Source organism: Cuculus canorus, chromosome 22 (genome assembly GCF_017976375.1).
Source record: "Cuculus canorus isolate bCucCan1 chromosome 22, bCucCan1.pri, whole genome shotgun sequence".
Taxonomy (NCBI): Eukaryota; Metazoa; Chordata; class Aves; order Cuculiformes; family Cuculidae; genus Cuculus; species Cuculus canorus.
Window position 1 is genome coordinate 8283536 of NC_071422.1, and position 20290 is coordinate 8303825.

Genomic DNA, 20290 nt, shown 5'->3' on the forward strand with positions numbered 1-20290 from the left:
TAATCTGATGACGCAGTTTTGATTCCAGATTCACATTTCCAGGTGCCAAGAGTCCAGAAAACAGCCATGCTCACGTCTGCCTTCGTCTGAGATTTATTGTTTTTTATTGAACACAGCAGTGACCGTTGGCATCTTTGAAGCGTAACCGCATCTTAGGCCGGTATTTCTCAAGGTAAAGCAGCTGCTTGGAATTGAAAGCTCCCCTCCTTTTCCTAAAACAAAGAGAACGAAGGCTAACGTCAATGGAAAAAGCACTGCTTCCATCACCATACACATCCTAAGGCAGATTAGTCCTCATCTCAAAGCTTTTCTCTATCTACACAACAGCATTTTGGCTTGTTTCTGCATCCATTGATGCTTTGAGGAAGGGTGAACCAGACCAGCACATGCAGTTTGTTACCTACGTGCCGACTTTCCAATCAAAACCCAGTTAGCAAATTTTAGCACATTTCCTTATATCAGGAGTTTATTTCCATCGCTGCACAACATCAAGGTCACCCTTTCCTCGCAGACGCATGTGCTACTTGTTATATCAGCCAGTAAATAAAGAGCGTGACATTCAGATACCAATACACGAGAGGCTTCCAGAAAAGAGCTTCTGAGTATAAAAGGCACAGTAGCCAGGAGGGGAAAAATGGAATTTAAGAAAGGACAATTAAGGAAGATTGCCCAGAGCAGAGGTGGCTGCCTCACTTCTGGAGGGGTTCAAGGCCAGGTTGGATGGGGCTTTGAGCAACCTGGTCCAGTAGGAGGTATCCCTGCTCATGAAGGGGGTGGCACTGGATGGGTTTTAAGGTACATTCCAGCCCAAACCATTCCACGGTTCTATGATTCTTTAAAGATCTGTGGGCAGCAATACAGTCAAAGATAGCAGGAGATCCTGGGAATCCACAAAAGGCTGTATCACCTTTTTGGCAAAGCTCATTGGATACAACCTCACCTGCTGGGCTCCACATCGAGATCTGATGTTACTGCTAAACCAGAGCTCTACAGTCCCAGCCTTCACCAGCTTTGTTAAACTCTCCAGAGAGGTTGTTTCTGACACCTCCCAAGTGGGTAACGCTCACCCATTGCACCAGCCAGAGCACTGGTGGTCACCAACCACCTGCAGAAACTGCTGGGGGCCCAACCTCACTAGCATTATTTTTTTTTTGTTTTTAATTAGGAACAATCAGTCCATGTCCAATTCATCCAGGATTTTTTCAGCCCCAGCCTAGACTTTCCTCTAACCCCTTCAAGTTGAAAATCATTTGAGTCTTGAGGTCAATGGCTTAATATATAAGCCGAGATTCAAAGAGAAGGGGGACAGCACCTTGTAATGCTCCTCTCTAAGCAGAGGACTGGGCACAGCCTCAGCACTAACACCAGAGTCATGGCCCATTGCGGGCAGGATACAGCTACTAGAAACCCAATGGGAAATCAAACACCTTTTGCTGGGGACACGTGCTGTTAAAATACAACATAAACCAGGAGATTGCTTGAGAACGGGAAGTTTCACTTACTGCCTTATAAACTGAACTGCATCTTCGTACTTCATTCCACATTCAATGAGAGCAAGTGCAACCAAGACAGGAGCCCTGAAGGAGAAATTGATATTTCAGGAAGATTTGGAGAAACAATACACTGAATCCCTCAGAATACGTCAAATTAAACTCCAATCAAATAGCTTCATTTTCTCCTTAAGCGTTATCTACACAAAGACATTTGCCTGCTGAGTATGTGATGTAAAATTTCTTTCAGCAGACAGCTCTGCTTCCAGCGCACGCACACACAAAATAAAAAAAAAAAAATCAATTGAGTTTGGGGCATGAAACAATATTTCTACATCTTTATGCTTTCTCATTTCACTACAACTTCATTTTCTACCTTGCTAAAGCACGTGTGTAACACCTCCCACATGCACTTTGCTGCTTCCGACACAGGAGGTTTTGCTACATGGGAGACAGATCTGGAAAGCGTTGAACACGTGACTTAGAGAGATTTATTATATTTAATTATGTGTGTATGGAACTGGGCATCCCAGGGACACAGTAAAACCTTCTGCTTTGGGGTTCGAGTTTAGAATTTGGTGAAGGGTAACAAGCTGACTGGTTAAACAGGCAGAAATCACAGGCTGACCACCTCCTGGAGCCATGTTCATGCCACTGAACATACCCAGGGTGGTAAAGGGTTAAACAGCAATGGGACAACCCATGGCAGAACAAAGCCACAGCTCAGGAGAAACCCCTCTCAGCACCACTGCCAGGCTTCACTCGCACAGACAGCATCAGTCCCTTTCCAAAGGGAACATCGTGAAGCCTCCAAAGTCACTTTAACAAAAAAGGCTCCTTTTAGTGGAGCTGCAGTTCAGTTCCCCACTGCAGGCAGACAATTTTCCAGGTTAAAGCACAATCCGTAAAGCCTTGCTTTCTCCTCTGCCAGAAGCAGTCGGAGAACAACAGCAGAAAGGTCACTCCGTAAGGGGTAGATGCACACCCCAGTTTATGTGACAGAGGAGAGAGGAAGCTTCTGGTACCCTTTGGCCTGATATTACGAAAGAAACAGGAGAGCTGAAAAATCACTCGAATTACACGTGGCCAGCTCCCTAAAGATGTTCCTTGGATAAAAATAGAGCAGAAGTGGACAAACAAATGTTAATTGCCTTGGCTTTTTGGCTCTTGGGTATTTAAATCTTGGCCGTTTCTCCCTCTACCTCTTCATTTTCTCCCGTCTTCTCCTCTAGAGCTGGAAACTTGATGCACTCCAACCCTGTCCCTCCCCAGACTGCTTCAACCCTCCTTCCCTGCCCCCTCATCCACCTCCTGAACTACCAACAGTCCCCTTGTTACAGCAATACTGACACTTTAACACCATTCCCTCTGAGCCCATAGGATAGACACCACATTTGGAGATTGCACCAGGAATACGAATGCAGCATTTAGTTTCCCTGAACCAGTCGTTTCTGTATTTCATCTCAATAGGAAAAATCTTCCCAAAGAAGGGAGTTGTATTTCAAGTGGTAGGGAGAGAGACATCAGTCTGCATGCGAGCAAGAAATACAAGCTCCACTCTCCATACCACTGAAGGGAAGCCACTTCAGAGTAAGAAAGTAACTAAACCAGTTTTTCTGAATGCTTTTTCTTTGATTAATGCTTTATATTTATTTTATTACTAATACACCAGTTGAACAGGAGGAGATTAAAAAACAACCCCAAACCAAAGCTATCCGGCCTCAGAAATCGTTCTATAGAGGTGCGCGGCATTTGTCAAGAGATTTCCCTGTGTTACCAGGAAGCTCCGTACTTCCACATCAACAGCATCTCCAACCGCTGGCAACATCCATGACTGATAGCGTTCTACACAACCTCTCCAAGTTTCTCCTCTCATCCTAGATCAGTTATGAAATTACTGGAGATTTTTAAGCTGCAATAAGCCTCTCTAATGACACAAACAAGTAGTTGCTGCTTTGAAGTGTTATTTGGGAGAAAACAGAGAAATTTCCTTAACCCTTCCCATGACTTAACTCCCAAATGGATAAACTAACCCCAAGTCCAGCGTGAAAACAAGTCAGGAATACTGACCTTCCCAACCCCGCAACACAGTGAACAGCAACGCAGCATCCAGGCTCCTCACGGAATTTGGATTTCAACAAGTTCAGCCAGTCATCAACGATCTGATTGGGGGGTGGAGCTCCATCATCAAAGGGCCAGTCCTGGGAAAGAACAAAGGGACACCAGCTATGGATTTCAATCCATAATCAAAGGTAACCAACACTGGGAGAAGGAGAACGTTGCCTTCAGCAAGAGGCACAGTTTACACCGACAGTGCTGTGGGTGTTTTTGCACAGAAGCTAGCAGGTCAATATCCTAACGCAACAGTAAATGTTTAACAACCGTTTCATTGCCCTTCTCAATATAATTTCAATAAAACTCCTCTGTAGTATAGAATTTTAGAAAAATAGCTGCCCTTGGAATCTCATTTTATTAAAAATATGCAAAAATCAATAGACTTTTCAAATAAACATCTGAAAGATAGGAAAAATGTAGACTTTTGCCTGCAGTGGTGCCAGTCCTTTGTACTGCGGACTGTGCAGAGGAGGAGCGCTAAGAGTCCAGGGACCAGCAAAGGAGAAGGTGCTTCCTAACAACTCCAAGGATCAGCTTGTCCAGCTGCCAAGAATCCAACAAGCAAGGCAGTTAAATCACCTGGGTATTTTCAAGTCAAAAAGTCACATTCTCAAGCAAAAAAAGAGTGCTTGGAGACAGGCAAAGTCAACAACTGAACAGCACCTACAGCTCCGTTTCTGCCTATTGAAGGGGCAGCCAATATGTGAAGTCTCTCGGCCACGTTTAGTACCATCAGCAGGGTTGCCAATCCAAATTACATGGGAGAAGCTTCCCATTTTCTTGAGGTCACAGCTCTCTCCTGGAAGTTCTGCGAAGTGGAGTACTCCATGTCCTACATTTCAGGCCCAGGCACATCACATGCTCTATAATCATCTTGGATGCAGGGAGTACTGCAGCAAGAACACTCCTAAGCACAAGGGGGAAAAACGATCCTCAGTAGTTATTTAGCTCTTTTAATTAGGCAACTGCAATACGTTTGGCAAGAGAGACTCAGGAGCCAGATCATCAAATCATTCAATCACCTCTCCAATGGGAGGGAAATGGCTTTGGAATGTGGCCCCTTCCTCCCCTACCGGTCAGAAGCAAGCCTTTCATGTAGTGCCTTGAAAACAGGTTAATGTGAAGCACTGTACTCTCTGCACGCTTCTTGGAGGCTTAAAACTCCCAACAAGCACAACCAAAGGTAAAAATCCACCAGGCCTTCCATTTCAAAATGCACTTCCTGATGCTTCACGGGCAGCACGGCCAGCCCCGCACAGCCCTCCTCCCCACAGCACCTCAAAAGGTGTTGGCACTCGAGGCTGCAAGGCAGAACAGCGTCTCAGAACTACGAAACCAACAAACTTTTTAGTTACTGAAATAACTTCACATCCAATTAATTCAGTAAGATACACAAAGTGTGCAGAGAACTTTCTTAAAGCAAACGGGGAATCAAAAATAGATGGGACAACACAGCAAAATAAAAGCCCATAGAAACAAGACCCTACAGTAAAACCTGTTCTCTCTAATAAAAGACCAGACGTTCTGCTGCTGGCTGGGTTATTTTAGGCCTGGTATCCTCCACTGTCCCAGGAAGAGAGGTGTGGGCTGCCAAGGGAGGAGGCATCACCCATTGCAAGATGCTTTCATGTGAAACTGCCCTGCAAAGAACAGGATTTACACGTCAGTTCTGTGCCCCAGCTTCGGATTAAATCAAGTCCCTTCCTTCAGACTGAACACAGGTTACTGCATTGCTTTAGCTTAGGTGTGAACCACCATGTGCACACTCTTTTGCTCGCCTGAATTAATCACAGCTGCCATTTCCCCAGGGAACACCTCCTCGGGCCTGGCACACCACTGCCATCAAACTAGCACTGATAAAACACTGCTGCATGGGCCACTGGAATGAGGAAGAATAATAATTCTGGGACTGGAAGAGCGATTGCAGCAAGGCTTTGCAGTTCTTTTCCTGATTATGAGTTCTGCCAGCATCACCTCTGAATTCCTGTCAGGCAGAACAGAAAACAAATTGCTAAGCTCCATGACCAAACCAGTCATTAATAACAAGGATGATGCTCTGAGACTGCACAAACAGAAAACACTGTGCTCCCGCACCACCCTGAGGGAGGATGGGCAGGGAAGGGTGCTTGTTATTGACCCTCATCAGCAGAACGGCTCAGGGTTCGTCAGCCAGCAGCGACTGCGGGACTGGCGATGCAGAAGGCAGATGGACTGGGTGATCTTAGAGGTCTTTTCTAACCTTCGTGATTCTATGAATCTATGACCAAGGTGCAGTGACAGGACGTTAAGGTAACAAAGGCCCCTCTTTCAAACCCCATGTGTAACTTGCACAGAAATTATGGCAGCAAAACACTCCCAGAACTGCGCGCATCTGTGTGGGATGAGAGTGCAGCCACCAACACGGACCTTTCCCACCTTCGGTACCAGAGCCCACAGCAATGCAGCAAGCAGATGGCAAAGAAGTCACCTTTCTCACGTGGGCCCTCCCTACTGCCCGCCAGCAGTGATAGAAGCATAGAATCACCAGGCTGGAAAAGAATTCTTGGATCAAGTCCAACCATTCCTATCTGCCACTAGACCAGGTCCCTGAGCACCTCATCTACCTGTCTTTTATGACTCCGCTCCTTCCTTGGGCAGCCTCTGCCAGCGCCCGATGACCCCTTCTGTGAAAAATTTTTTCCCAATATCCAGCCTGACTCTCCCCTAGCACAGCTTGAGGACATTCCCCTTGTCCTGTTCCCCTGTTACTCGGGAGAAGGGCCCAGCACCCTTCTCTCTACAACCTCCTTTCAGGTAGTTGTAGAGAGCAATAACTTCTCCCCTCAGCCTCTTCTTCTCCAGGCTAAACAACCCCAGCTCCCTTGTAAGACTTGTTCTCCAGCCCCTTCCGCAGCTTCATTGCTCTTCTCTGGACACGCTCCAGAGCCTCCACATCCTTCTTGGAGCAAGAGGCCCAGAACTGAATGCAGTATAAGAGGTGCATTCAGGCGGTGGCCGTTCTGGAGGGCATGGCGGGTAAAGAAAGCCTGATCCAGGAAAAAGCAGTAGATGAAGGACTGAGAGAAGGAGAACAGTGAGATGTTCTGATCCTGAAGATGAACAGAACTCCTGCAGCAGCCTTGGTTGCCAGCCTGGGCAAAAATACTTCCCAAAAACCCCAGCAGCTTTTCCAGTGTAACGTTCCTATGTTACAAAACCTCACCCACAAACAGAACTGCAAAGACTGCAGAAGCCCACAGGAACCGAATCTATCCCCTCCTCCTGGATTTAATTCCTGTTGACAAACACGTGCATGCGATCGTACTCCTTCAAAGATGGAATATCCAAATCCCCACTTTCCCACTACACCATCTGCCACAGCAGCTCTGTAGCTGCCACGCTCCACCCGTCCTGCCAGGTCCCGTACCAGGGCGTGAGCAGGCTCTGCGAAAACACTCATTTTCAGGGGTTTCACTACGCTTCTGACCTCAACAGTTTTAGCACAGGCACTAATCCTTCTCAGGCTGCGTTTTTAATCTTAACATTATTTTTGCAAGCAAATATTTGCTTTAAATAGCGACGTGTTATTTTCTCAGCCAGCTGGTAACTCAATACCCTTTCTGAACAGCAAAGGGGACTCGTGTGTTCATAGGAAGGAAACACTGTGCAGGAGGTGGTTGTGTCCGTGACTGGTCAGGCTGATCTCAAACAGCAAAACACAGCGGCAATAGTGAATTACTGAGACAGTCCCATGACTGGGGTCACCAGAATCAGCGATGACATTGGCAGCAAACCCTCGCTGTCACCTCCTCCTCTCCATTACCCTTACCAGATGCCTGGCAGATTTATGCTCTCTCCTGTTTTGTCTCCCGCAGAGGGACGCTAAGAACTGTTGTATGCCACACGCAGAGAGGCTTATGAGCAAAGGGAAACACGTACAGACAGAGCTCTTGTGTGTGTGACTCAAAGCAAAAGGCATTCCGACAGAACTGTGCTCAGCAGAACCGGCGGAAACACCATTTCCAGTTTCTAGAAAAGCTTCCTCAAAAACTGCTTTCAGTTCAAACCTGACAACACTGAGTTTCTAAAGTTTCTTGAGAACCAAAATCCCCAAACTATTTTAGAAGCACAGAGCACTTCCCAGCTCCTGCAGCCGCTGGGGGCCCCCGTCACAGCGTGGAGAAGGTGGAATCCGCTCCCAGCTGCAGGAGCCAAGGTCAGCCGGCCTCAGACCACAGCAGGACTGGACACCTGCAAAACTGTCCTGAGTCTTCCAGGAAGAACTCGGATCTCTGCTCTGGCACAGGAGCACAGAAATACCCTAAGCTTAAATCAGGGCCGTGAGGAGTTTAATCCTTCCAGTGTCTGGCAACCGGAGGAATATTGCAGCCAGAGGTTTTACAGCAGCATGCCTGAAAACACTGAGATGCCCAAGTCCAAAACAGCTCCAGGGTGAACAAAAAACCTCTCTTCCAGAGCACAGCCTGAGGAGCACCGATAGCCCTGCAACAACTGTTTTTTCCAACAACACTGAGGCACTCGTGGCTGCCTGGAACTGAAGTAAATGCTTCCCAGGGCTGGGAGCCAAGAAACCCGGCTGATCTGTACACGGTTTCACAGATACACCAGGATACAAGTTTTTCTCCTAATGGAGAACTGCACAAGTTTTCCTCCAAGCAAGCCATAAAAATGAAAGGGCAACAGAGGACAGACTACCTGCAACAGGAGGGCAAAAAGCAACTTCTGGCCTCACAACAGAGCGTTACTCACTCCAGGTTTATCCATGATATCTGACACACTGTAATCATTCACAGGCATTGCCTGGAAAAACAGCGCCTGTGAACGCAGTGTGAGCACACGCCTATTAAAAAAACCTCCCCTAAAATACCCCGCAATACCAGACGATGCAGTCAGTCATTGCACAGTGTTAAGGAATTCCACCTGCTGACCAGGGAAGCCACCAGGCTCCATCAAGAGGGAAGCAGCGAGGAGGCAATCCACAAGCTGCACAGCCAGTTCGCAGAAGCCTTGACCTTAAGGAAACAAGCGGCCTATTAAGATGTCAGCTATAGCCTCAGAATGGGCACTTTCTGAAAGACTGAAAGAAGGGGGGTTTCAGAAAGTCAAGACTAGAGTAAGAAGGGCTGTACCCAGAGAAAAGGACTGAGTTGAGTTGTATGAACGAAAGCCAAACGCTAAGTTAGTATTGACCCAGGCACAAATAGACAAGCGAAACATCTTAACAACTGCAGAAATCCAGGAACAGACATTTTAAAGTGCCCATGTGATGGTAACGAATCAGCAAACATCTTCCCAAAAATCACAGTGAGCTTCTAAGAGCCTGGGTTAGCCGATGCCGGGGTCACAACACTTCTGGTCAGTCTGAAACAGCCACCAGCTCTCGCCCAAAGCAGGAAGCATCCCCACCACTGCCAGACCATTTTTAAACAGTTGTAAAGGCAACTCACTAGAACCTGGATTCCTTCTTTTTCGATAGGAGCTTGATCGTAAGTGGCATCACAGACTCGCACCAAGGTGGTCACTCCATACTTCTTCAGCTCCTTCAAAAGAAAGCAAAACTTGTTAGCACACAGACAAAGTAAAGGATAGAGTTTTCCCATCAGCTACAAAACTCAATGCCTTACACAGGGTCAGTGGTGCCGCAACTCTCGCACGGCTCCCAGGTGACCACACAGCACACGAGCAAAGGGTGTTCATGGCCTGGATTCAGACAAGGTTGACAGGTAATAGGAAGAAATGTGAAACCTCTCAATTCTTCCTCTCTAAGGAAGCACCAAGGTGGAAAAAAAATTGCATACATAAGAGCAAAATTAAAATAGCTGCATATATTCTCTAGACAGCTTCTTCTTCTCTTTATATAGAAGGCTGGAACTGTTTGCTTCAGCCTGTGTTGACATTTTGAGGCAGGGAAGAACAGAACGCACACCGCACCATACTCCAGCTTCCTTGTAATGTACTATAAGTAGCACATTGTGCTGGATAAATAATCAGAAGATCAAACAAAAGCTGTTCCAGCTCGCTTTGAAGGTTCATACAGCAAGAGAATTTCCTCTCACATTTGGTCTGAATTGCTAACTCCTAACAATTAGCAATAATATCTAGTGCAGAGTCAGGACTCCTGAAAGAGGAAGACAATCCACAATAAAGGGGGGCAAAAAAATATAAAGAGGAAAAGAATGTGGCTTTCATACAGAATTAACCACCACACTCTGAGCAGACACCTGGTGAAGGGCACGCTGCCGGGTGATGGGAGGCTGTTAACAGCGCCAGTCAGACACTAGGCTCAGATGACAGGGTCTCTCTGGAATGAAAAATACCTGCAGACGCAAGATAAAAGTCCTCTAGATATGAGATCTAAGGACATAAAGATGCGGCAGCTTTGGAGGAAACCAGAATGCAGAACGCACTCTGCTACCACTTCTCCAATGATACCATCTGCTGCTTCTCAGAACACCGAATATTGGATTTTGCAGTATTTAAGATCTTATTGTGTCACTGATGGTCTGATCCACTGCCCAGCATAACCGACTCTTCCCACGGCTCCACCCAGGCAGACGTCATTTCTCACGGGTAAATTCTGACATCTGAAATCTCTGACAACTCTGGGGCTTGTTGAGGACTTTGAGAACACATCATGTAAACTGAAACATCTGTTTCAGTATTGCATTTAATCCTGCTCTAAGGGATAAGAGAGATTAGGAACCAGTCACTGCTCTGTTAACTCCTTTAAAAGCCGAAGAGGAGCACAGGGTCGCTGTCTTACAGCACTGCGTTACAGAATGAGAAATAACGTTTAGAACCACAGTCTGCGCCATCCTTCAGAGACTGGGACAAGAACAATGGCAAGGAGGGGGGGCTGTGATCTAAAGTGGAAGCTCAGCCAGCCTCCCACAATTAAAGATACACAAGAATTGAGAAAAAGCATTTGTTGGATTCTTGTCTCATACTGTCCTGAGAATGTGAGCAATGTATTGGAGACAAAAATGCCTCAGGGTCTGAGTAAGTTGTACATAACGCCCAAGCATTACGAGTGAGTGGTCAGTGCTTCTTCAGGAACCAGGAGTGCGAAGGAAGGAAGGAAAGAAGAACGCTATTTTGCATGACTGTCTTACCTCTATGAACTTGCTGAGGGTCGCATTGGTTGGGTTGTGAGTGATCAGGAAACGCATGTTCTCAAAAGTAATTTCGACGGGGGCTGGACGGTTCATAATGGCAAAGAAAACGTGTGAGGGGCCAAAAAATGAAATTAAGAAAAGAAATCAATAACCTTGGAAAGTTTTCACAGCAGAAAACATTAAAAAGACCACTAAAATGCCTGGGATTGATCAGAGCTTGCTTTGATGTGTTTGTTCCTTAAAGAATTCGCTTCTAGAAAAGCAGGTTTGCTTCAGAATCCACTTGAATTCCACTCCGGCCTCAGTTACTGCAGGTGGTATCCTTCAGACTCAGAAACCCCGACTACATGCACGACTAGGCAGCCTGCTCTACATTTAGGCACTGGTGAGGCAATAAAGTAAGGGCAGATTTTCTCTCCACTTTGTTTTCTTAATGCTTAGCTTTGCTAGAGTCAGTAAAAGGAAAATGCTTCCAATGTGCAGGAGATATCCCATATATTTGAGTGTGTCCGCTGCGTCTGGAGTCTTCAAGGCAAAGTACTTATGGCACGTAGAACCCCCTGTGCTCCGCTCACTTATCCGCCAGGATGCTGTGCTGGGCCTGGCAGAAGTCTGCCCTCACGCTCAGAATCGCCATAAATGTGCGACGTATATTCCAACAGAACACCTGGAGAGAAGGGAAACAGCATGTCAGAGGAGTTGTAGAAGCAGTAGCTTCTGCTTCCAGAAACCCCAAACACTGACCCTCCCAGAGATAACTCAAGGTAGGCTGAATAAGGCTCTGTTTAATAAACAAACAGGAACCCATCTTTATTGCAGTTGTGATTCCAATATTCTTTGGGCACCGGGCACACTCCAGCACAGACACAGGATTTTCCATAACCGCTGTTCCCAGCAGGCAGGCACAGCAACAAGGAAACCTTTCTGCGCTCCCTGCAGCTCCTCCAGCCCAGCCAGGTGCCCTGGCAGGGGAGGAACCAGCACGAAGCCCGACAGTGGCTGGGGGTCCCCTTCCAACCGAAACCGTTCTATGAACAGCTAAAGAAAATATAACTCTACCATGAAGTTCAGGGCAACGAGAATGCAGCAAACCTGAACCAACTCAGCTCACTTAAGGCTGAAATGTTCAATAAGCAACACAGGCTCTTCATTACGTTTGAAAAGCGTGAAGCCAAAGCATCACCACTGGCACTTCTTTTATACAGAAAAAGTCCTAAATTAGCTGAATAAAATCCTAACGAGCAGCCAGGAGTCACAAACCTGCAGCCCAAGCGGAAAGGTCAGCGCAGCAAACGTGAGTGAATACAATTAGGAAAAAATACACAGGGATGGAAGTTCACACCTCGAACTTCTGGGGCACTCAACACCTTAATGAGATCCTCGCTTTAAAACAGGCAAGTTAAGTATAATAAAATTACCTTTTTCATTGACATTAAGTCAAAAAATCACCCAAAGAACTGCAATTATTTCCATAACTAACAGCTTTCAAGGCCAAAAAAGTACATTAATTAGGTTGCCAGAGGCAAGAACAGAGATGTTTTCAATAACTTCCCCAACCTTAGCACAGTTCTTACTCCGAGTGACTGAAATATAAATTTCCAAAGCAAATCCTGGAATATTTTATTGGTGTAGCAGCTGCAGGATCCACCCTCATCCCGGATGGACGAGGCCCATCTAAACACACCACACTACATCCTTGCACATCTGTCTCCACTCTCGTACATCACCAACTCTCAGAGCTGAGATGCATTATAGTCTGCTACAGCCACGATGGACCGGGAACAGAGGGACTGAAGGAAGTAACAGCATCTACACATACAACACATGTACAACTTTAGGTAAGAAAGTCTCTTTTCTGGCAAATACTGGCCTGGTTTCCCCAACTTGAGCACACGCTCCCGTCAACCGACATGTCCTGCAGACCTACAGTACAGCAACAGCTCCAAAACAAACTTTTTAGAACCTAACGAGGTCATTTAAATAAAAGCAGTTATCAACAGATCTCAGCACAGGAGATCAGAACTTGGATCCTGAGCACCAGAGTCTCACAGCATCCAAAGCACACACTCACTATTTAAATCAGCCCTTTCAACGTTTTTCTTTCCAGCACCAATAATGTGGTTGGAATAGCCTTATCTCGGGCTGTGTGCGCTGTGAGCTGTACCTAATCAGGTCATTACGGCTACACTACTCCTCCCTTGCGCAACTCAAAGAGGAAATCTCAACCCAATTAGTTTAAAGGTCTGTTGTAAAAACTATTTACCAAGCCATGAAGAAAGGACACACAGAGATGATGTGCCCCAGTGAACCAAGCATGGCAGGGGAGTCAACAACCCACATCCCACTCTCAGACCTGCAGCTGCACGGCCTGACCTCAGCCGAGCCACTCTCAGTAGTTCGACTCATTCGCAGAACAGGAATGACACCATCTTACCTTCCCCAAAGGAATGTTACTGAAACATTTAATTAGCTAGTAGCCAAGGAGTGATTAAAAATGTAAAGCACTGTATTTAAGTCTGAAAAGTAATTTCCAGAAGGATGAGAAGTTTATGTAGCAGACAATCCTATTTTTAAAAGTTTAGTGACTGACACATAAATCCCTTCCTCCCATGACTTCTGACTCCCAACTGTTACACAGAAGTATAAAAAGAAAAACCAGGCTTCTAGTGAAGAAAATGAAAACCAGGAACCCCTATGGCCTCCAGCTTCTGATCTCTCCAGGTAAATACTGCAGAATTCCTTCCTCCCCGTGTTCGCGAGCAAATTTGCACTTCAAAAATCCCAAAGAACCAAGCACTACCAAACCGATGACAATAAACAGTAACCACGTCTGTGCACAATGTGAAACAAGAAATCATTTTACAGCCAATTCACCTTCAACTTTTTCTGTTCAGCAAGAGCATATGGAAAGCACTTAAAAAATTATAGTGTGTTTTGTGTGGCCGGCCTTGGGAAGGGAGCAGAGGGATCCCACAGAGCAGCACTAGGAATGAGCTGCCATCACTCTGTCAAGAACCAGGGGAGGAGAAAAAGCAGAGACAGAAGCCAAGTGATCGCCACACACACATCTGAACAGAACCAGATAGGCTCTGGAGCCAGTTCCTGAAGGTGTTTAGCTTAATTACTAGAGAATAATCATCAATTGAGGTGTCTATCTCCACAGCCAAGCCCAGTGAGCTGTGGCAGCCCCTGCACCTGCAGACAGGAAGGGTCTAATTTATAACTAACAGCACAGAGTGCTTGACAGAGCCTAACGAGCCCAATTTGAGCAGAATGGCTTTCAAACCACTATGAACGTACAAGAAGATGCTGAACATGTAAGCAAGGGGCAGCCCTATTAACCAACACAAATAAATCAGGGTGATTAACTAATTAAGTTAACAGTTAAATGAATTCCTGACTTGACAGAAGCTTCACTTGAGATTGCCTTACGTAAGAACCCAGCACATCAACACCGCTCATCTCCACGGCTGCCCCATCTCCCACTGCATCAACTGCTAAATCAGAAAGGGCAGTAGGGCGAGCCGCCTGCTCCCCAGCGCGGAGCCTCTTCAGGTGCACGGGACAGGTCTAGCAGAAAACCAAGAAATAATAGCATCAAGAATTCCCAGTTCCACCATCTCCTTCAAATCAGGCCGTTAAAAGTGCTGCCTTAGCGACACGCAGACAGAGAAAGAGCTTGCAACAGCTGCAGCTTCCCAAGATTGCAAAGCACAGATACCTTTGCAAAGGTCACCAGGATCACCTTTCAAAATACCAGCACACAGGATGCAGGGCAAAGCCTGCTAATTTGCCAGGCAGTGGGAAAAGAATACGTCAGTGTTCTGAAGACTGGTATTTTGAAACCATCTCAACTGACAATGTTCCTGTAAGCAGGAATCCACACTGGATGTTAACAAAGTTCAGTCCCAAGCTGCTGAATGTTTCTTCTCCTGTAAAACCTCTCTCTGTTTGCAGTTCCACACATGAAACCAGCACCACAGCACAGTGGCAGCACACAACTGGATCCCATTCCGACAGAATCTGCCATTCCAATAGGACACTGCAGCCCAGCTGGGCTTTTCCTGTGTTCACACACTCCACTTCCCCTTCCTGCACTGCCCCACTAAGCAACTCCCGTCCTATCCACACACCTCCTATCCACACACCACCGGAATGCCCTGCTTCAACTGGAGCACATGCTGCTTTTCAAGTGAAAGAATTCACCAACCCCTCCAAAATCAGCCTTAAAACAGTAGCAAAGGAACCAAAGCAACCACCTTTTCTAAAATCCACCCTCCTAGCACACAGAGAAAAGAAACTCTGGAGCTGACATTCTTGGCATGACCTCCTGAAGGCAGCTTGCTCGGAATGACACGTGCCCAGAGAGGGGTGAGGTCAAAAACTGCACTGTTCCACTCTCTCCACCCCCACGGCGGGGCTCCCTCCCAGCCTGCCGACAAGTTCTGTGGGTGACTCATCCGCTTCCTTTCGCACCAACCCGGCCCAGGCCGTGAAATCCATGGCAGCAGATCCAGATCTGCCTTTGCAAGGGAAAAAAAATGGACAGATTAAAGAAGTCTCAACTTAAAAGTGCCACATTGGGATGAAGTACGGATTGTGCGCTGGGCAGGGCTGCACAGCAAGAGAACAGCCCGGCAGCCAAGCTCAGAACTGAGCACTGCGCAGGGAGAGTACAGTCAACACCCTTGAATCTAGGTGAGGTCAAACCACCACATCCAACACAGGCACCAGTGCACAGAGATCAGCATCCCGGTGCACTCCAGTGGGAAGCGATCACCGTCCTGGCACGCTCCGGTGGGAAGCGATCAGGCACTGCATGAGCTCCAGCAGAAAGAATCGACAGGCGCACACACTTTCTGCTGCAGATCCTTCCCCTCCTGTGAGGCAGAGGTTACAATGCTCTTCGGATACCCAGGACTTTCTCGAATGCCTTTCCCACCCACCACGTAGTTTTTAAATCCCTTCACGTTTGAATGTTATTTACATACCATGCCCAAAAAGTTTAAAGGCACTAAAAAAGTGTTTGGTAGAAACCAAAAGGCCCTGCTAAGGAAAAGAAAAATAAGCTGTTACTCCATTTAAGTCACAGAATTGTATTTAAGTAAAATCAACACCGACTTTAGCCTGCAGTTCATCCATCTGTGACACTAACAACTCATTCCTATGAATGCCGAGTCGTCCCGGCCATATCAGCCCTCGGTCACTGACAGCACAGCCCTGCTGCATCATCAGCTCATCACAACTCAGACCACACAGTCTCACACTTCAAGATGAGGCATCAAAAAACACCCAAAAACCCATTAACAAGTCAAGCAGGACTTAAAAGCAATTTCAAGTCATACAGCAGTGGGGAATCGTATTCTGTGAAGTTACCGAGTTGAATTACTTGCATCTTAATCCTCTCACTTATTTGAATTTACCGTATACCTCTGCTGGAAAACACCTTAGAGGAGAGTCAGCTCCTTCTCCAGGCTCCGGCGGCAGCTGAATTCAGTCTGACACCTGAAACTAAAGCTGACTGATAATTCTCCCGCACAGCCACAAAGTCCCAATTGTTCAAACCCGCAGCCATTCTCTCAGCAGAGCTCAGCTGTCACTGTCCGAGACCAAAGAGAATTCAACCGGTTCCACATGGAACAGAGGGAAACAAGGGGTAACAAAAGGTGCAGGCAACGGTGACCTGGATAGAGACAGCAACCCAGCATCTCAAGTGTTAGAGCTGCAAAAAGGATCAAGAGACTTAAGACTCCTTTACCCCTTCACAATTAGCAAAGCGAGCCATGAGATGAGACTGCAGTCACCAGCCTCCACAAAGGTGTTTTATACTCTGTTACGATACCCATCAGCCAGATACCAGCCCAGATCAGATCCAGCCCGATCCAGCACCACAGGCAGCAAAAGGAATAGCTTCCAGCCAATAGCCTCAATCCATTGGGTCCATTTTGCAATGCTAGAGGTGTGTTCAACCTGCAACTCCTTAACAACAGTCAAACCAACTGTCAAACTGATCCAATCACTACAAACAACCCCAAGCTCCTACTCTGCCCGTTCCGTAATGGGACATTGCTAGTGACCCGTCTTCTCCTCGGCAGAGATTATCAAATGCATAACTTGCGCCACTTACACAAATTATCTGCTTACACTCCAATATCTCAAGAGCCACACTTTCAGCCATGAATCCCCTTCCTCAAAGCAAGGAGTGTATTCCCACAAGCCACGCAGCGCCCAGCTCTCCCTTGGCCTCACAACAGTTAACAGACACAGCATTCCACCTCTGGGCAAAGTCCAGGCAGGAGCGAGGACACTGGCTGCCACTGCGGTTCAGCTCTTCTCTGACAGAGGAAGAACCTTTAAGTACAGTGTCGAAGAAAATGATGGATATTTGCAAGGGATTAAACATGAAGCAATCACCTGTACTCATTAGAGATGTACGTAAAGACATCACAACTAGACCGACACTCCTGGCTGCACATCCATATCTACACAGATCTTTCCTCCTACCTTCACTCTGACCAATCTCTTCTCTCCAACAGCAGGGTTCATTAAATCAAACTATTTCTATACATTGAATCACACAGAGACAGAGTTTGCTGCTGCTGGCGGTGGGTTTCCCTCTTCTCTCTCAACACCAACTGCAGTTCTGAGTCAGAACGTGGCTGGTTCATTCGGGGAGTTTTGAAGCACGTTTCCATTTATACAGTAGCTTTTAAAAGCCAACTTTCTGCCTGCCTCCTCCTCACGCTGAAACCAAGAAGCACACAGCTGCCCCGAGAGAAAACGCAGATCGTGACTAATCACCTCGAGGAACGCAAGGAGCCATCACCGCCAGCGAGCCGAGGGCACTGCTCCCATCGTCCTGCCCCGTAACACCTCCCAGCCTGCGCCTCACCCCAGCTCTAGCCCCACACCTCCGGCTCCTCACCCACAGAGGCACATCCTGAGCAGCAAACTATGGCCATTCCCAGGAAGCACAGCGCTCCCAGGCCTTCCTGCAGGTCACTCCCAGCACCCTCACCAACACCGGTACTTTCCTCAGCCACTGCCCAGGCCAGACTCCAACTCGGCTGCCCCAGCGGCTCCAAATCCCACAGGGATCCTTCAGTACGCACAAACCGGCTACAGCATTCCCAACCCTTCCCCCACTCAAACCCCAGGAAAACCACCACATCCTGGACACCCTTCCTTTCCAGCTCTGCAAGCCCCCCTCCATCCTGAGAAAGATCCCCTACACCATTGCTTCCCCCTCCATTTTCCAGCCTTGATCCAAGAACAATCCTTTACTGTTTCCTGACCATCTCCAGGCCACAGAAGGTTCTCCAGGTCAAGGAGGCAGCCCTCATTCCCCCGAACTCACCCTCCCATCCTTTCTCAAACTCTTCCCCATCCATGCACACATAGATAAATCGGTAACATCCCCTCCCCTCAAACAAACCCCTCAAACCAAGTACCAACAAGACCCTCCTCATTTGCCCACCTCAACTTTTGCAGTCTTCCTCCTCTTCGCATTAGTGCAGCCCTACTGACAGCGACCTCCCTCACACCAGCCCAACCCCACAGGCAAGGGGTCCCCCCTAAACCAGCCCCAGAGCAGAGCAGGGGCCCCACAGGGCACTGAGCTGCCCCCCGGCCTGCTCCTGAGGCCAAGGGAGGCCCCGAGGAATACAAGGGTTCCTCAAACCAGCTCCACAGGTCAGGAAATCTCCCCCGGCCGGGAAGGACCCCCCAGAACCAGCTCCTAGGAGAAAAGAGCCTTTGGGGCCAGCAAGGACCCCAGAACCAGACCTGCAGTATCCCCACAAACCCTCCCAAGGAACCTGAAGAGCCTCTCCACACCAGCCCCACGGGTGGGGGATCCCCTCAACCCCCTAAGGAGACAAGGGAGCCCCTCAAATGCTTCCAAGGAGATAAGGGAGCCCCCTCAGACCAGCCCTACAGGTGAGGGATCCCCTCAAAGAGCCTGCAGTCTTTCCACACTGGTCCTACAGGTGGGGGACCCCCTCAAACCCTCTCAAAGAGGAACGAAGCCCCTTTGAACCATTCCCACAGGTGGGAGATCCCCTCGAACCCCTCACGGAGCCATGGAAGCCCCTCAAATCCTTCCAAGGAAACAAGGGAGCCCCCTCAGACCAGCCCCAAGAAGGGGGGGAAGGGGGGTCCTCTCAAGGAGGTTGCAGAGCCTCTCCACACAGGCCCCACGGGTGGGGTACCCCCTTGGGCCCCTCAAGGAGCCAGGAGAGCCCCTGAAACCGTTCCAAGGAAACAAGGGAGCCTCCCTAGACCAGCTCCGTGGTCCAGGGACGCCTTCGAACCCCCTCAAGGAGCATAGGAGCCCCCAAAACCCTTCCAAAGAGACAAGGGAGCCCCCCCAGACTAGCTCCGTAGCCCACAAACCCCCTCAAATCCCCTCAAGGAGCACGGGGACCCCCCTCAAACCCCCCAATAAAGACAAGGGACCCCCCCAGACCAGCTCCGCGGCCCCCCTGCCCCGGCCCCTCCCCTCCGCGGCCCCTCACCCTGGGCATTGAGCGCGGCAGCGGTTCGTTCCGAGTGGGTCCTACGCCTCCCCACACACCGGGCACGGGGAGGAGGGAAGAAGGGGTCGGTGGGGCCCGGGACGGGGCTGGGGCTGCGTTAGGACCCGGTGCGGCCCGGCCGCGCGGAGACACCCGAAAGCCCGCGCGGCGCCGAGCGGCTGCTCTCCCCCCGCGCCACGCCGCGTGGTACGGCCCGCCCAACGCTCATTGGTTTACTCCGCGACTTCCCCCCTCGTGCCGCGTGGTACGGCCCACTCGACGTTCATTGGTTTACTCCGCGCCTCCCCCCGGTCGCGCCGCGTGGTACTGCTCGCCCAGCGCTCATTGGTGCGTTCCGCGCCTCCCCCCCTGTGTTGCATGGTACAGCCCGCCCGGCGCCGATTGGCGCATTTTACCACTTCCCCCTGCGCCGCGTGGTACAGCCCACCCGGCGCTCATGGGTGCGTTCCGCCGCACCCCCCCACCGCCCGCATTGGTACGCTCCACTCCCCCTGCTTCCCAATAGCTGGGTGCATACACTCGCCGCTTCCGCTGGGGGGGTTAAGTTCCGTGAAATGCCGCTAGGGCAGCGTCTCTCCCCACCAGCGGCGCTCTCCATCCCACTGCTGTTGGAACCGGCTCTCCGCGAGGGAGGCGGCATTAGTCCAAGCGATTCCGCCCCCTTGGAGTGTTGGTCTGACCCTGCCTCGCCGAGCACAACTCGAAGCCAAGCTCGCCGCCCTGCTGCTCCCTTGGTACAGCCCGTGTGTCCCTCCTCGGCCCACTTGGACTGGCCCTGCGGCCGCACGTGCACGGAGACTCTCCCGACATCTCCCCCCCAACCGGCAGCAGTGGAACAGCCCGCTTCCTTCCTTACCCCCCCCCCCCCCCGCTTTACTCAATGGTTCGGCCCGCCCACTGGTTCCCACGGCTCCCGCAGCACCGGGACCGGGACCCAAGCGCGGGACTGGGAGTCCCTAAAAGAGTCCTAGAGACGCTCAGGACCTAGCCTTTCTCCCAGGAAGCAGCGGGAACGGAGCGCTCCCGGGCAGGG

The 20290-nt window shown here is 49.1% G+C and overlaps 1 protein-coding gene across 2 annotated transcripts; it reads right to left on the reverse strand.

The window, feature by feature from the left end:
* Window positions 1-56: 56 nt before the first annotated feature.
* PTP4A2 (protein tyrosine phosphatase 4A2) lies at window positions 57-19449 on the reverse strand. Of its 2 annotated transcripts, none has more exons than XM_054086525.1 (6): window positions 19237-19449; window positions 10718-11387; window positions 9053-9145; window positions 3561-3691; window positions 1503-1577; window positions 57-212 (listed from the first exon to the last, which is right to left on the reverse strand). In XM_054086525.1, the coding sequence occupies exons 2-6, from the start codon at window positions 10811-10813 to the stop codon at window positions 104-106; spliced, it is 504 nt and encodes a 167-aa protein (XP_053942500.1). In that variant the 5' UTR covers window positions 10814-11387; window positions 19237-19449; the 3' UTR covers window positions 57-103. The 2 variants fall into 2 exon arrangements, with proteins under 2 accessions (XP_053942500.1, XP_053942501.1); XM_054086526.1 differs by lacking the exon at window positions 19237-19449 and adding an exon at window positions 17225-17369.
* Window positions 19450-20290: the final 841 nt, after the last annotated feature.

Bases quoted from the DNA above. Each gene is read 5' to 3' on its own strand.
- PTP4A2 (XM_054086525.1), bottom strand. From the start codon at position 10,813: ATGAACCGTCCAGCCCCCGTCGAAATTACTTTTGAGAACATGCGTTTC. The intron at 9,146-10,717 runs GTAAGACAGTCA...TTTCTTTTGAAG, and splicing joins CCCTCAGCAAGTTCATAGAG to GAGCTGAAGAAGTATGGAGT. The intron at 1,578-3,560 runs GTCAGTATTCCT...TTTCTCCTTCAG, and splicing joins TGTGTTGCGGGGTTGGGAAG to GGCTCCTGTCTTGGTTGCAC.